Source organism: Heterodontus francisci, chromosome 20, assembly GCF_036365525.1.
Source record: "Heterodontus francisci isolate sHetFra1 chromosome 20, sHetFra1.hap1, whole genome shotgun sequence".
NCBI classification, from domain to species: domain Eukaryota; kingdom Metazoa; phylum Chordata; class Chondrichthyes; order Heterodontiformes; family Heterodontidae; genus Heterodontus; species Heterodontus francisci.
The window spans coordinates 81,704,420-81,723,291 of NC_090390.1; the positions used below are offsets into that span (position 1 = coordinate 81,704,420).

The 18,872-nt window shown below is 43.0% G+C and overlaps 1 protein-coding gene across 1 annotated transcript in view; it reads left to right on the top strand.

Annotated features, from left to right (window-relative positions):
- The first annotated feature begins 13,231 nt into the window (after nt 1-13,231).
- sfrp5 (secreted frizzled-related protein 5) overlaps nt 13,232-18,872 on the top strand; it is a 106,401-nt gene continuing 100,760 nt past the window's right edge. The window contains exon 1 of the mRNA XM_068053126.1: nt 13,232-14,240. Within this exon, the coding sequence (XP_067909227.1) occupies nt 13,721-14,240 (520 nt within the window). The 5' untranslated portion in view covers nt 13,232-13,720. The remainder of the gene's footprint in view (nt 14,241-18,872) is intronic.

Below are 18,872 nucleotides of genomic sequence, written 5' to 3' on the forward strand. Positions count from 1 at the left end.
ACAGAGAATGATAGACACAGACATGAAGAGAGAGAGAGAGAGACACACAGTCACAGACACTGAGAATAATAGACAAACACACATGAAGAGAGAGAGAGAGAGAGACATAGTAACAGACACAGATAATGATAGACACAGACATGAAGAGAGAGAGAGAGAGAGAGAGAGAGAGATAGTAACAGAAACAGAGAATGATAGACACAGACATGAAGAGGGAGAGAGAGACATAGTAACAGACGCAGAGAGTAATAAACAAACACACATGAAGAGAGAGAGAGAGAGACATAGTAACAGACACAGAGAATAATAGACAAACACACATGAAGAGAGAGAGAGAGAGAGAGAGACATAGTAACAGACACAGAGAATGATAGACAAACACACATGAAGAAGAGAGAGAGAGAGAGAGAGACATAGGAACAGACACAGAGAATAATAGACACACACATGAAGAGAGAGAGAGAGAGAGAGAGAGAGACATCGTAACAGACACAGAGAATAATAGACAAACACACATGAAGAGAGAGAGAGAGAGAGACATAGTAACAGACACAGAGAATAATAGACAAACACACATGAAGAGAGAGAGAAAGAGAGACATAGTAACAGACACAGAGAATGATAGACACAGACATGAAGAGAGAGAGAGAGAGAGAGAGAGACATAGTAACAGACGCAGAGAATAATAGACAAACACACATGAAGAGAGAGAGAAAGAGAGACATAGTAACAGACACAGCGAATGATAGACACAGACATGAAGAGATAGAGAGAGAGTGAGAGAGAGACATAGTAACAGAAACAGAGAATGATAGACACAAACATGAAGAGAGAGAGAGAGAGACATAGCAAGAGACACAGAGAATGATAGACACAGACATGAAGAGAGAGAGAGAGAGAGAGAGAGAGAGACATAGTAACAGAAACAGAGAATGATAGACACAGACATGAAGAGAGAGAGAGAGAGAGAGAGACATAGTAACAGACACAGAATGATAAACACAGACATGAAGAGAGAGAGAGAGAGACATAGTAACAGACACAGAGAATAATAGACAAACACACATCAAGGGAGAGAGAGAGAGACATAGTAACAGACACAGAGAATAATAGACAAACACACATGAAGAGAGAGAGAGAGAGAGAGTGAGAGAGAGAGACATAGGAGCAGACACAGAGAATGATGGACACAGACATGAAGAGAGAGAGAGAGACATTGTAACAGAAACAGAGAATGATAGACACAGACATGAAGAGAGAGAGAGAGAGTGAGAGATATAGTAACAGAAACAGAGAATGATAGACACAGACATGAAGAGAGAGAGAGAGAGAGACATAGTAACAGACACAGAGAATAATAGACAAACACACATGAAGAGAGAGAGAGAGAGAGACATAGTAACAGACACAGAGAATGATAGACATAGACATCAAGAGAGAGAGAGAGAGAGAGAGAGACATAGTAACAGAAACAGAGAATGATAGACACAGACATGAAGAGAGAGAGAGAGAGAGAGAGACATAGTAACAGAAACAGAGAATGATAGACACAGACATGAAGAGAGAGAGAGAGAGAGACATAGTAACAGACACAGAGAATGATAGACACAGACATGAAGAGAGAGAGAGAGAGAGAGAGAGAGAGACATAGCAAGAGACACAGAGAATGATAGACACAGACATGAAGAGAGAGAGAGAGAGAGAGAGACATAGTAACAGACACAGAGAATAATAGACAAACACACATGAAGAGAGAGAGAGACATGGTAACAGACACAGAGAATGATGGACACAGACATGAAGAGAGAGAGAGAGAGAGAGAGAGAGAGACATAGTAACAGAAACAGAGAATGATAGACACAGACATGAAGAGAGAGAGAGAGAGAGACATAGTAACAGACACAGAGTATAATAAACACACATGAAGAGAGAGAGAGAGAGAGAGAGACATAGTAACAGACACAGAGAATAATAGACAAACACACATGAAGAGGGAGAGAGAGAGAGAGACATAGTAACAGACACAGAGAATGATAGACGCAGACATGAAGAGAGAGAGAGAGAGACATAGTAACAGACACAGAGAATAATAGTCAAACACACATGAAGGGAGAGAGAGAGAGAGAGAGACATAGTAACAGACACAGAGAATAATAGACAAACACACATGAATAGAGAGAGAGAGAGAGTGAGGGAGAGAGACATGGTAGATGACACAGAGAATGATAGACACAGACATGAAGAGAGAGAGAGAGAGAGACATAGTAACAGACCCAGAGAATGATAGACACAGACATGAAGAGAGAGAGAGAGACATAGTAACAGATACAGAGAATGATAGACACACACATGAAGAGAGAGAGAGAGAGAGAGAGAGACATAGTAACAGACACAGATAATGATAGACACAGACATGAAGAGAGAGAGAGAGAGAGAGAGAGACATAGTAACAGACACAGAGAATAATAGACACACGCATGAAGAGAGAGAGAGAGAGAGACATAGTAACAGACACAGATAATGATAGACACAGACATGAAGAGAGAGAGAGAGAGAGACATAGTAACAGACGCAGAGAATAATAGACAAACACACATGAAGAGAGAGAGAGAGAGAGACATAGTAACAGACACAGAGAAGAATAGACACAGACATGAAGAGAGAGAGAGAGAGAGAGACATAGTAACAGACACAGAGAATGATAGACACAGACATGAAGAGAGAGAGAGAGAGAGAGACATAGTAACAGACACAGAGAAGAATAGACACAGACATGAAGAGAGAGAGAGAGAGAGAGACATAGTAACAGACACAGAGAAGAATAGACACAGACATGAAGAGAGAGAGAGAGAGAGAGACATAGTAACAGAAACAGAGAATGATAGACACAGACATGAAGAGAGAGAGAGAGAGAGAGACATAGTAACAGACACAGAGAATAATAGACAAACACACATGAAGAGAGAGAGAGAGAGAGACATAGTAACAGACACAGAGAAGAATAGACACAGACATGAAGAGAGAGAGAGAGAGAGAGACATAGTAACAGACACAGAGAATAATAGACAAACACACATGAAGAGAGAGAGAAAGAGAGACATAGCAAGAGACACAGAGAATGATAGACACAGACATGAAGAGAGAGAGAGAGAGAGAGAGAGACATAGTAACAGACACAGAGAATGATAGACATAGACATCAAGAGAGAGAGAGAGAGAGAGAGAGAGACATAGTAACAGACACAGAGAATAATAGACACAGACATGAAGAGAGAGAGAGAGAGAGACATAGTAACAGACACAGAGAATGATAGACATAGACATCAAGAGAGAGAGAGAGAGAGAGAGAGAGACATAGTAACAGACACAGAGAATAATAGTCAAACACACATGAAGGGAGAGAGAGAGAGAGAGAGACATAGTAACAGACACAGAGAAGAATAGACACAGACATGAAGAGAGAGAGAGAGAGAGACACACAGTCACAGACACTGAGAATAATAGACAAACACACATGAAGAGAGAGAGAGAGAGAGACATAGTAACAGACACAGAGAAGAATAGACACAGACATGAAGAGAGAGAGAGAGAGAGACACACAGTCACAGACACTGAGAATAATAGACAAACACACATGAAGAGAGAGAGAAAGAGAGACATAGCAAGAGACACAGAGAATGATAGACACAGACATGAAGAGAGAGAGAGAGAGAGAGAGAGACATAGTAACAGACACAGAGAATGATAGACATAGACATCAAGAGAGAGAGAGAGAGAGAGAGAGAGACATAGTAACAGACACAGAGAATAATAGACACAGACATGAAGAGAGAGAGAGAGAGAGAGAGACATAGTAACAGACGCAGAGAATAATAGACAAACACACATGAAGAGAGAGAGAAAGAGAGACATAGCAAGAGACACAGAGAATGATAGACACAGACATGAAGAGAGAGAGAGAGAGAGAGAGAGACATAGTAACAGAAACAGAGAATGATAGACACAAACATGAAGAGAGAGAGAGAGAGAGACATAGTAACAGACACAGAGAATGATAGACACAGACATGAAGAGAGAGAGAGAGAGAGAGAGACATAGTAACAGACACAGAGAATAATAGACAAACACACATGAAGAGGGAGAGAGAGAGAGAGAGAGAGACATAGTAACAGACACAGAGAATAATAGACAAACACATGAATAGAGAGAGAGAGAGAGTGAGGGAGAGAGACATAGTAGATGACACAGAGAATGATAGACACAGACATGAAGAGAGAGAGAGAGAGACATAGTAACAGACCCAGAGAATGATAGACACAGACATGAAGAGAGAGAGAGAGACATAGTAACAGATACAGAGAATGATAGACACCGACATGAAGAGAGAGAGAGAGAGAGAGACAGAGTAACAGACACAGAGAATAATAGACAAACACACATGAAGAGAGAGAGAGAGAGAGACATAGTAACAGACACAGTGAATGATAGACACAGACATGAAGAGAGAGAGAGAGAGAGAGAGACATAGTAACAGAAACAGAGAATGATAGACACAGACATGAAGCGAGAGAGAGAGACATAGTAACAGACACAGAGAATAATAGACAAACACACATGAAGAGAGAGAGAGAGAGAGACATAGTAACAGACACAGAGAAGAATAGACACAGACATGAAGAGAGAGAGAGAGAGCGAGACATAGTAACAGACACAGAGAATAATAGACACAGACATGAAGAGAGAGAGAGAGAGAGACATAGTAACAGAAACAGAGAATGATAGACACAGACATGAAGAGGGAGAGAGAGACATAGTAACAGACGCAGAGAGTAATAAACAAACACACATGAAGAGAGAGAGAGAGAGACATAGTAACAGACACAGAGAATAATAGACAAACACACATAAAGAGAGAGAGAGAGAGAGAGACATAGTAACAGACACAGAGAATGATAGACAAACACACATGAAGAGAGAGAGAGAGAGAGAGACATAGGAACAGACACAGAGAATAATAGACACACACATGAAGAGAGAGAGAGAGAGAGAGACATCGTAACAGACACAGAGAATAATAGACAAACACACATGAAGAGAGAGAGAGAGAGAGACATAGTAACAGACACAGATAATGATCGACACAGACATGAAGAGAGAGAGAGAGAGAGAGAGACATCGTAACAGAAACAGAGAATGATAGACACAGACATGAAGAGAGAGAGAGAGAGAGACATAGTAACAGACGCAGAGACTAATAGACAAACACACATGAAGAGAGAGAGAGAGAGAGACATAGTAACAGACACAGAATGATAGACACAGACATGAAGAGAGAGAGAGAGAGACATAGTAACAGACACAGAGAATAATAGACAAACACACATGAAGGGAGAGAGAGAGAGACATAGTAACAGACACAGAATGATAAACACAGACATGAAGAGAGAGAGAGAGAGACATAGTAACAGACACAGAGAATAATAGACAAACACACATCAAGGGAGAGAGAGAGAGACATAGTAACAGACACAGAGAATAATAGACAAACACACATGAAGAGAGAGAGAGAGAGAGAGTGAGAGAGAGAGACATAGGAGCAGACACAGAGAATGATGGACACAGACATGAAGAGAGAGAGAGAGACATTGTAACAGAAACAGAGAATGATAGACACAGACATGAAGAGAGAGAGAGAGAGTGAGAGATATAGTAACAGAAACAGAGAATGATAGACACAGACATGAAGAGAGAGAGAGAGAGAGACATAGTAACAGACACAGAGAATAATAGACAAACACACATGAAGAGAGAGAGAGAGAGAGACATAGTAACAGACACAGAGAATGATAGACATAGACATCAAGAGAGAGAGAGAGAGAGAGAGAGACATAGTAACAGAAACAGAGAATGATAGACACAGACATGAAGAGAGAGAGAGAGAGAGAGAGACATAGTAACAGAAACAGAGAATGATAGACACAGACATGAAGAGAGAGAGAGAGAGAGACATAGTAACAGACACAGAGAATGATAGACACAGACATGAAGAGAGAGAGAGAGAGAGAGAGAGAGAGACATAGCAAGAGACACAGAGAATGATAGACACAGACATGAAGAGAGAGAGAGAGAGAGAGAGACATAGTAACAGACACAGAGAATAATAGACAAACACACATGAAGAGAGAGAGAGACATGGTAACAGACACAGAGAATGATGGACACAGACATGAAGAGAGAGAGAGAGAGAGAGAGAGAGAGACATAGTAACAGAAACAGAGAATGATAGACACAGACATGAAGAGAGAGAGAGAGAGAGACATAGTAACAGACACAGAGAATAATAAACACACATGAAGAGAGAGAGAGAGAGAGAGAGACATAGTAACAGACACAGAGAATAATAGACAAACACACATGAAGAGGGAGAGAGAGAGAGAGACATAGTAACAGACACAGAGAATGATAGACGCAGACATGAAGAGAGAGAGAGAGAGACATAGTAACAGACACAGAGAATAATAGTCAAACACACATGAAGGGAGAGAGAGAGAGAGAGAGACATAGTAACAGACACAGAGAATAATAGACAAACACACATGAATAGAGAGAGAGAGAGAGTGAGGGAGAGAGACATGGTAGATGACACAGAGAATGATAGACACAGACATGAAGAGAGAGAGAGAGAGAGACATAGTAACAGACCCAGAGAATGATAGACACAGACATGAAGAGAGAGAGAGAGACATAGTAACAGATACAGAGAATGATAGACACACACATGAAGAGAGAGAGAGAGAGAGAGAGAGACATAGTAACAGACACAGATAATGATAGACACAGACATGAAGAGAGAGAGAGAGAGAGAGAGAGAGAGACATAGTAACAGACACAGAGAATAATAGACACACGCATGAAGAGAGAGAGAGAGAGAGACATAGTAACAGACACAGATAATGATAGACACAGACATGAAGAGAGAGAGAGAGAGAGACATAGTAACAGACGCAGAGAATAATAGACAAACACACATGAAGAGAGAGAGAGAGAGAGACATAGTAACAGACACAGAGAAGAATAGACACAGACATGAAGAGAGAGAGAGAGAGAGAGACATAGTAACAGACACAGAGAATGATAGACACAGACATGAAGAGAGAGAGAGAGAGAGAGACATAGTAACAGACACAGAGAAGAATAGACACAGACATGAAGAGAGAGAGAGAGAGAGAGACATAGTAACAGACACAGAGAAGAATAGACACAGACATGAAGAGAGAGAGAGAGAGAGAGACATAGTAACAGAAACAGAGAATGATAGACACAGACATGAAGAGAGAGAGAGAGAGAGAGACATAGTAACAGACACAGAGAATAATAGACAAACACACATGAAGAGAGAGAGAGAGAGAGACATAGTAACAGACACAGAGAAGAATAGACACAGACATCAAGAGAGAGAGAGAGAGAGAGAGAGAGACATAGTAACAGACACAGAGAATAATAGACAAACACACATGAAGAGAGAGAGAAAGAGAGACATAGCAAGAGACACAGAGAATGATAGACACAGACATGAAGAGAGAGAGAGAGAGAGAGAGAGACATAGTAACAGACACAGAGAATGATAGACATAGACATCAAGAGAGAGAGAGAGAGAGAGAGAGAGACATAGTAACAGACACAGAGAATAATAGACACAGACATGAAGAGAGAGAGAGAGAGAGACATAGTAACAGACACAGAGAATGATAGACATAGACATCAAGAGAGAGAGAGAGAGAGAGAGAGAGACATAGTAACAGACACAGAGAATAATAGTCAAACACACATGAAGGGAGAGAGAGAGAGAGAGAGACATAGTAACAGACACAGAGAAGAATAGACACAGACATGAAGAGAGAGAGAGAGAGAGACACACAGTCACAGACACTGAGAATAATAGACAAACACACATGAAGAGAGAGAGAGAGAGAGACATAGTAACAGACACAGAGAAGAATAGACACAGACATGAAGAGAGAGAGAGAGAGAGACACACAGTCACAGACACTGAGAATAATAGACAAACACACATGAAGAGAGAGAGAAAGAGAGACATAGCAAGAGACACAGAGAATGATAGACACAGACATGAAGAGAGAGAGAGAGAGAGAGAGAGACATAGTAACAGACACAGAGAATGATAGACATAGACATCAAGAGAGAGAGAGAGAGAGAGAGAGAGACATAGTAACAGACACAGAGAATAATAGACACAGACATGAAGAGAGAGAGAGAGAGAGAGAGACATAGTAACAGACGCAGAGAATAATAGACAAACACACATGAAGAGAGAGAGAAAGAGAGACATAGCAAGAGACACAGAGAATGATAGACACAGACATGAAGAGAGAGAGAGAGAGAGAGAGAGAGACATAGTAACAGAAACAGAGAATTATAGACACAAACATGAAGAGAGAGAGAGAGAGAGACATAGTAACAGACACAGAGAATGATAGACACAGACATGAAGAGAGAGAGAGAGAGAGAGAGACATAGTAACAGACACAGAGAATAATAGACAAACACACATGAAGAGGGAGAGAGAGAGAGAGAGAGAGACATAGTAACAGACACAGAGAATAATAGACAAACACATGAATAGAGAGAGAGAGAGAGTGAGGGAGAGAGACATAGTAGATGACACAGAGAATGATAGACACAGACATGAAGAGAGAGAGAGAGAGACATAGTAACAGACCCAGAGAATGATAGACACAGACATGAAGAGAGAGAGAGAGACATAGTAACAGATACAGAGAATGATAGACACCGACATGAAGAGAGAGAGAGAGAGAGAGACAGAGTAACAGACACAGAGAATAATAGACACACACATGAAGAGAGAGAGAGAGAGAGAGAGAGAGAGAGAGACATAGTAACAGAAACAGAGAATGATAGACACAGACATGAAGAGAGAGAGAGAGAGAGAGACATAGTAACAGACGCAGAGAATGATAGACACAGACATGAAGAGAGAGAGAGAGAGAGAGAGACATAGTAACAGAAACAGAGAATGATAGACACAGACATGAAGAGAGAGAGAGAGAGAGAGACATAGTAACAGACACAGAGAATGATAGACACAGACATGAAGAGAGAGAGAGAGAGAGAGAGAGACATGGTAACAGACACAGAGAATAATAGACAAACACACATGAAGAGAGAGAGAGAGAGAGACATAGTAACAGACACAGTGAATGATAGACACAGACATGAAGAGAGAGAGAGAGAGAGAGAGACATAGTAACAGAAACAGAGAATGATAGACACAGACATGAAGCGAGAGAGAGAGACATAGTAACAGACACAGAGAATAATAGACAAACACACATGAAGAGAGAGAGAGAGAGAGACATAGTAACAGACACAGAGAAGAATAGACACAGACATGAAGAGAGAGAGAGAGAGCGAGACATAGTAACAGACACAGAGAATAATAGACACAGACATGAAGAGAGAGAGAGAGAGAGACATAGTAACAGAAACAGAGAATGATAGACACAGACATGAAGAGGGAGAGAGAGACATAGTAACAGACGCAGAGAGTAATAAACAAACACACATGAAGAGAGAGAGAGAGAGACATAGTAACAGACACAGAGAATAATAGACAAACACACATAAAGAGAGAGAGAGAGAGAGAGACATAGTAACAGACACAGAGAATGATAGACAAACACACATGAAGAGAGAGAGAGAGAGAGAGACATAGGAACAGACGCAGAGAATGATAGACACAGACATGAAGAGAGAGAGAGAGAGAGAGACATAGTAACAGAAACAGAGAATGATAGACACAGACATGAAGAGAGAGAGAGAGAGAGAGACATAGTAACAGACACAGAGAATGATAGACACAGACATGAAGAGAGAGAGAGAGAGAGAGAGAGACATGGTAACAGACACAGAGAATAATAGACAAACACACATGAAGAGAGAGAGAGAGAGAGACATAGTAACAGACACAGTGAATGATAGACACAGACATGAAGAGAGAGAGAGAGAGAGAGAGACATAGTAACAGAAACAGAGAATGATAGACACAGACATGAAGCGAGAGAGAGAGACATAGTAACAGACACAGAGAATAATAGACAAACACACATGAAGAGAGAGAGAGAGAGAGACATAGTAACAGACACAGAGAAGAATGGACACAGACATGAAGAGAGAGAGAGAGAGCGAGACATAGTAACAGACACAGAGAATAATAGACACAGACATGAAGAGAGAGAGAGAGAGAGACATAGTAACAGAAACAGAGAATGATAGACACAGACATGAAGAGGGAGAGAGAGACATAGTAACAGACGCAGAGAGTAATAAACAAACACACATGAAGAGAGAGAGAGAGAGACATAGTAACAGACACAGAGAATAATAGACAAACACACATAAAGAGAGAGAGAGAGAGAGAGACATAGTAACAGACACAGAGAATGATAGACAAACACACATGAAGAGAGAGAGAGAGAGAGAGACATAGGAACAGACACAGAGAATAATAGACACACACATGAAGAGAGAGAGAGAGAGAGAGACATCGTAACAGACACAGAGAATAATAGACAAACACACATGAAGAGAGAGAGAGAGAGAGACATAGTAACAGACACAGATAATGATCGACACAGACATGAAGAGAGAGAGAGAGAGAGAGAGACATCGTAACAGAAACAGAGAATGATAGACACAGACATGAAGAGAGAGAGAGAGAGAGACATAGTAACAGACGCAGAGACTAATAGACAAACACACATGAAGAGAGAGAGAGAGAGAGACATAGTAACAGACACAGAATGATAGACACAGACATGAAGAGAGAGAGAGAGAGACATAGTAACAGACACAGAGAATAATAGACAAACACACATGAAGGGAGAGAGAGAGAGACATAGTAACAGACACAGAATGATAAACACAGACATGAAGAGAGAGAGAGAGAGACATAGTAACAGACACAGAGAATAATAGACAAACACACATCAAGGGAGAGAGAGAGAGACATAGTAACAGACACAGAGAATAATAGACAAACACACATGAAGAGAGAGAGAGAGAGAGAGTGAGAGAGAGAGACATAGGAGCAGACACAGAGAATGATGGACACAGACATGAAGAGAGAGAGAGAGACATTGTAACAGAAACAGAGAATGATAGACACAGACATGAAGAGAGAGAGAGAGAGTGAGAGATATAGTAACAGAAACAGAGAATGATAGACACAGACATGAAGAGAGAGAGAGAGAGAGACATAGTAACAGACACAGAGAATAATAGACAAACACACATGAAGAGAGAGAGAGAGAGAGACATAGTAACAGACACAGAGAATGATAGACATAGACATCAAGAGAGAGAGAGAGAGAGAGAGAGACATAGTAACAGAAACAGAGAATGATAGACACAGACATGAAGAGAGAGAGAGAGAGAGAGAGACATAGTAACAGAAACAGAGAATGATAGACACAGACATGAAGAGAGAGAGAGAGACATAGTAACAGACACAGAGAATAATAGACAAACACACATGAAGAGAGAGAGAGAGAGAGAGAGACATAGTAACAGACGCAGAGAATAATAGACAAACACACATGAAGAGAGAGAGAAAGAGAGACATAGTAACAGACACAGAGAATGATAGACACAGACATGAAGAGAGAGAGAGAGAGAGAGAGAGACATAGTAACAGACACAGAGAATAATAGACAAACACACATGAAGAGAGAGAGAGAGAGAGACATAGTAACAGACACAGAGAATGATAGACATAGACATCGAGAGAGAGAGAGAGAGAGAGAGACATAGTAACAGAAACAGAGAATGATAGACACAGACATGAAGAGAGAGAGAGAGAGAGAGAGAGAGACATAGTAACAGAAACAGAGAATGATAGACACAGACATGAAGAGAGAGAGAGAGACATAGTAACAGACACAGAGAATAATAGACAAACACACATGAAGAGAGAGAGAGAGAGAGAGAGACATAGCAACAGTCACAGAGAATAATAGACACAGACATGAAGAGAGAGAGAGAGAGAGAGACATAGTAACAGACACAGAGAATGATAGACACAGACATGAAGAGAGAGAGAGAGAGATGGTAACAGAAACAGAGAATGATAGACACAGACATGAAGAGAGAGAGCCAGAGAGAGAGAGAGAGAGTGACATAGTAACAGAAACAGAGAATGATAGACACAGACATGAAGAGAGAGAGAGAGAGAGACATAGTAACAGACACAGAGAATGATAGACACAGACATGAAGAGAGAGAGAGAGAGAGAGAGAGACATAGTAACAGAAACAGAGAATGATAGACACAGACATGAAGAGAGAGAGAGAGACATAGTAACAGACGCAGAGAATAATAGACAAACACACATGAAGAGAGAGAGAAAGAGAGACATAGTAACAGACACAGAGAATGATAGACACAGACATGAAGAGAGAGAGAGAGAGAGAGAGAGACATAGTAACAGAAACAGAGAATGATAGACACAGACATGAAGAGAGAGAGAGGCGGAACAAAAACAAAAAAGACAGACACACTGAAATACATCCACACATTTTGACAAGAGAGTAAAACAGACCTAAGTAAAGCTAAATACATACAAGAACTGAGGCACACACATTGTAGGGGCAAGTAAGAAAAAGACAAATGAGCGAGATTGATCGTCCGGACAGTAAAAGTGAGATGTCAAGAGACTGATTGATTTCGAGACACACACGTGCCCATACAGATACACCAGGATAGAGACAGAGACACACACACAGACATTTATAGAGCAGCTACACAGAAACAGACAGAGAGAAAGAGGGAGATAGAGAGAGACAAGAAGGAAAGAGAATAAGAGAGAGGCAAAAACATTGCGAGTGAGAGACAGAGGAGTGAACAAACAGGGAGAGATAAAGAGAAGCGAGGGTGGAGAAATTAAAAGAAAAGAAAAGGGAAAAGGAGAGAGGGAGGGGTGCAAGATAACGGCAGGAAAAAGAAATACAGAAAGAGAGGGAAAGAAAGCCTTGCCTTTTAAAAGCTGTGTCTCAGTACTCTGAGTTGAGCAAGGTAGCTGTTCCAATGATTGACACACAGCTCTGTGATTCATGCATTCAGATTCACAGGACAAAGTCAGCCCACAAGCTGATTGGCCGCTGTGAAATCCTCCTGGCTTTGTGGGGAATCCTGCAGGGCTGGTCTCTCGCAGTGGAGAGCGAGGAGGAGGGAGCAGCTAAATACTGGCACATCTCCTCAGTCTGCGAGAGCTGAGTGTGTGTGAGAGAGCGTGTATGTGTGTGTATGTGTGTGTCGTGTAGTGTAGTAGTCAGTCTGTGCACTGCATGAGGCTCACTAACATCACAGGCAGCCAGGGAGACTGTGCAACAATCCAAGAAGAGAGAGTGTGACTCTATATCTCTCCATTCCTTCAACACCCGTCAACGTCCTCACGTTTTGGGTAACGGATTCTGGTGGAGACGCCAGTCACTAGCCCACCTGGACTCTGCCGCCCCAGGACCCTCAGCGATAGAGAGCGGGCGGGGGGGACGTGGGAAGAGGCAGCTTTCTATTTTTTCCTTCCTTTCCATCCGCTTCGAACAAGAGTCTGCGAGCAAGAGTGCAAAGTGGACCCCCGAAGGCATTTCGTCCACCGTGTGGGGGGCAGGGTTGGCGCACTGACCATGCAGAACCTCTTTGCCACGTTTCTCGGGCTGCTGCTGGCGGGCCTGGCAGTGCCCAGTTCAGGGGGCAGCGCCGAGGAGTATGAATATTATGGCTGGCAATCGGACCACCTGCAGGGCGGGCGCTTCTACACCAAGCAGCCGCAGTGCGTGGACATCCCCAGCGACTTGCGTCTCTGCCACAACATTGGTTACCGCAAGATGCGGGTGCCCAACCTGCTGGAACATGACACCCTGCCCGAGATCAAGCAGCAAGCTAGCAGCTGGGTGCCCCTGCTGGCCAAGAGGTGCCACCCGGACACCCAGATCTTCCTCTGCTCCCTCTTTGCCCCCATCTGCCTGGACCGGCCCATTTACCCGTGCCGTTCACTCTGCCAGGCCGTACGAGATGGCTGCTCACCCGTCATGGAGTCTTTCGGATTCCCCTGGCCGGAGATGCTGAAGTGCGACCGCTTCCCGCTCGACAACGACCTCTGCGTCTCGCTGCAGTCACTCAGCAACCAGGCAACTCAACCACCAGGTAATGGACAGTCGGGTGAGGGGTTGGGGGCCCGGGGTCAGGCACCAGGGGTCAGGGCATTTCTCACCTCTCTACAAAAAATGCAGTTTCTTGCTCTTTCAAATAACCTTTGCAGCAAGGCTTTTATCTTGAAATTGTTGGTAGTTGGAGATGATCATTAGCGAGCGTTTAATGCAGGAGATACAGGATGACAGGGAGAGAAAGACAAAGAGAAAGGGAGGAGCGAGAGGGATAGCAAGAGAGGGACAGAGAGAGAAAGAGAAGGAGAAGGACATATGGAGAAATGGATATTGAGAGACAGAAAGAGACAAGGACAGAGAGAGAAAGAGGGAGAGAAATGGAGAGAGAGAAATGGAGAATAAAAGGGGCAGAGAGACAAGGGACTGAGAGAGGAAAAGGGCAGAGAGGGAGAGAAAGAGAGAGAAAGAGAATCAGAGAGAGAGGTAGAGGGAGAGGGACAGAGGGAGAAAGGGAGAGAAAAAGAGAGAGACAAGAGCGAGAGACAGAGGGAGAAAGGGAGAGAGGGAGGGGACAGAGAGAGACAGGAACAAAGAGAGAAAGAAATAGAAAGGGACAGAGAGAGAGATAAAGAAAGTGAGAAAGAGGGAAAGAGAGAGGAACATACAGAGAAAGAGAGAGTGAATGAAAGGAACATAGAGACAGAGAGTGAAAGAGGGAGAGAGTGACAGAGAAAGGGACAGAGAGACAGAGGGAACACACATTGATAAGGTGCCTTTCAAGACCTCAGGACATTCCAAAAGTACAGTCATTGTTGGTAGCTGAGGAGAGATAATACGGAGATATGAGCAGAGGGGATGTGATAAAGGGAGAGACAGCCTTAGAAGGAGGGAGGGGAGAGCGAAGGCAAAAGGACAGAGATGGAACAGCAAAAAGAGAGAGGCAGAGAGAGAGAGGGGGAAAGATGCAAGAAGTAGAGGAAGGAAAGGTGAGGGTGAGATAGCGTGAAGGAAAGATAAAGATAGCAATTGAGCAAGGAGAGATAGATAGGCTGGCTGAAACAGGGAAGGGATGAAAGAGAAGGAGAGAATTAAATAAAGGAGAATAAAAGAGATGAAGAGAGTGTCAGACTTTTGAAAGAAGGCACTTTTAATGATTAACAGTTCTTCTGATGTAATGCAGCTGGATTGTGGAAACTTGTGGCAATGCTGCGAAAATGTTGGTACAACTCATTTAGGGGTGATTTGTTTTTCTTCAGTCCCTCAATCCTTTTTTTATGATATATGAATAAGTAATTTGCCAGGAAATGTTACCCTTCATTGAGAATTCTGCTGCTGCAAGCTTTCTGTGCAGCAGGCACCTTACTGTAAATCCCCTAATATAAGGTATCCTTCAGGACCAGGGCTTCTCCCACTTCAAGTCTCAGTATGGTGAAGTGAAGGCTCAGGGCATTGGGGTATCCCCCAGCCCCTTCTGTCCCCAATCTGTGGGTCATTCTCATGCACCCTGCACCCCACGCTCCCCCCACCCCCCGCAACGCCTTCTGGCGGGGTGGCCAATTCCAGAGAGGCATTGACAGTGGTTGCTCATTTGCCAGTCCTCTTGGCTGGAGGATTGCACAGGAAGATCCAAAAAGAGGAGTGGGGGGGGGGACCAAAAGCGAGGGGCTGGCGGAGGTTGGCCCATAACCCACCCAGTGAGCTAAGGATGCCATGTCAACTCTAGCTCCTGGTGGATGGACGTCTCTCCCTGCTGCAGCGTATCTCAAGTGCCTTCTCAGGTTAGAATCATAGAATGGTCCAGTGAAGAAGGAGGCCATTCAGCCCATCGTACCTGTGCTAGTTCATTGAAAAAGTTATCCAATTAGTCCCACGCCCCCGTGCTCTTTCCCCATAGCCCTGCAAATTTTTACAGTTCAAGTATTTATCCAATTTTCTATTAAAAGTTACTATTGAATCTGCTTCCACTGTCCTACCAGCTCACTGGGTAAAAGGTAATTCTCCTAATTTTCCACCTAGTTTGTTTGCCAATTACCCAAAACCCATAAATTGACAGTCTGGTATAGTACAGGCTCTGGAGGAGAATTTGTGGGAATGACTGAATGATTAGTTGGTTTAGGGAATTGAGATCCATTCAGAGCTGGTCTTGTTTCCTGACCTTGTAGTCTGAATCACAGCACAACCCAACTAGTGCAGAAACTTTAACACATCAGAACAAAAGAAAATCTACTGGGATACCAGAAAAAAACTGCTCCAAACATTTTGCCTTGACACATATTCCCTATAGGCACTGTGTCATGTCATTAACCTTTCAATCCCTGACCCTCCGCAGGAGATCAATTCTAATTGCCTCAGTTTAATATTTGAATGCAAAACTTTTTCAAAACCCTTGCCAAACATTTATGTACTTTCAGTTGAAATATTTATCATGCTACATTCAACAAAATAGTTAGATTCATAGAATCTTACAGCACAGAGGCCATTTGGCCCATCATGCCTGTTCTGGCTCTTTGAAGGGTTTATCCGATTTGTTCCACTCCCCCTGATCCTTCACCATAGCCCTGATTTATTCCAAAAAACCTAGATTTTAAATAAATAGGAACAATTTGCTGCAAATTCAACATTTGGCAGTGAAGAGGTTAAATGTGAGACTAAAACAGTCACAAACCATCTCCAGTCCCAGTCCCAGGGTCACAGTGTGGGTGTCTGTGTCTGTGTGTCTTTGTGTATGCGTATGTGTGGATGTGTTCATGTCCGTGTATGTCTCTGTTTGTGTGTGCATGACTGTCTGTGTGTGTGCGTGCATGTGTGTCTGTGTTTGTGTGTGCATGTCTGTGTGGGTTTATGTCTGTGTGACTGCATGTCTCTGTGTGTATGCATGCCTGATTGTCCATGTGTGTGTGTGTCTCTGTCATGTGCATGTGCGTGTGTGACTGTCTGTGTGGGTGAGTACATCTGCTTGTGGGACTGTGCATACGTTTGTGTGCGTGACTGTCTATATGTCTGTGTGTGTCTGTGCATATGCATGACCTTTTGTCTGTGACTGTGTGTGGGGTGTGTGTGCCGGTTGGTTTCTTTGGCCCTCTTTAGCATGATATCTCGTTCACTCACTGGCATTGCCAAAGCTGAAGGTCCCAGATAACTGCATGAGGTAATCACAGTGGATAGAGCCAGGAGACTCTGGTCAGTGACTGAATTCCCCGTGTAACAGACGCACTGTAATTGACGCAGCCTGTGCTGGGAGCTCTGAAAGAAACCAACTCTGCCTGCCTTTAAATTGTGAGAAGGCATCCCCAATCCTATCCCTCCCCAACCCCCTAAACTGAACAGAAATGGTGGTGACAGCTTAATTTTCAGGATAAAAGGAGAACGCTGTCAAAATAAAACTCTTCACTATTTCCATAAATATCTCATGCTCTGCATGGTGCTGCTTAATAGAGTGAGAGCTGTGCACAATCAGATCTTTACAATTGGAACGTGCTTTCTACGGATATAAAAGTTCTTGTCCCAACTGAAATGTATTGCTGGAAAGTTGCAAAAGTAATTCATAGAAGTATCAGTGGAATGTCACATGTATACAATTCAATGTGATTCGGGCTGTAAACATGGTTTTTTAAAAGGCACACACTCAAATGCATGCCCAAACTGGGTGGACCTGTGTTTACAGTTCCCCCGTTAGAGCAACGAGCTTGCGGACACCACGCTCTTGCTTCCCTGTCAATCTAAGGTACCTGTTAAGAACGGAGGAATTGCTAGACAAAAAACAACCAGTTTCCATTTAATTTGCTTTCTACCATGCTGGTCGCACGGATCTCAGTTTTAAAATACATCCTTGTTTTGAAATCGCTCCATGGCCTCGCCCCCTCCCTATCTCTGTAACCTCATTTAACTCAGCAGTTAACCCATCTGTATGAAAACACATGCACGTGGGAAGAGGGACTCAGCTCGAGCGAGTTGTGCCTTTATCTATGAACCTCGCTGCTCGAATGTTTTTACCCCTCTCCCATCAGGTGGGTCAACGCTGACTCAGATTCAGCCCCCTTCTCCTTGATCTGTTCTTCTGTAGTTTCCTTCTACCAAGTGCACTGTTTCAATGTCAAGCACATTTTGGAAGGGTCTGAGGGTCCTTGAGAAGGTGCAGTGGAGATTTACCAGAATGGTTCCGGGGATGGGGGATTTTAGTTACAAGGTTAGGTTGGAGAAGCTGGGTTTTTTCTCTCTGGAGCAAAGGAGATTGAGGGGAGATTTAATAGAGGTCTACAAGATTATGACAGGTTTAGATAAGTTATATAAGGAAAAATTGTTCCCATTAACTAATGGTACAAGGACTCGGGGGCACAGATTGAAGGTTTTGGGCAAGAGATGCAGGGGGAATGTGAGGAAGAACTTTTTTACACAGCGGGTGATAATGACCTGGAACTCGCTGCCCACAAAGGTGGTGGAAGCAGAGACGATCAATGATTTCAAAAGGAAATTGGATGGGCACTTGAAAGAAATAAACTTGCAGGGAATCGAGCAGGGGAGTGGGACTGACTGGATTGCTCCGCCATAGATTCGATGGGCTGAATGGCCTCCTTCTATGCCATAAATGACTCTATGACTCTATGAAGGGGTGGGGAGACAGAGAGACTGGCAGAGAGACAAAGAGAGAGACTAGGTGAGAGAGAGAGAACTA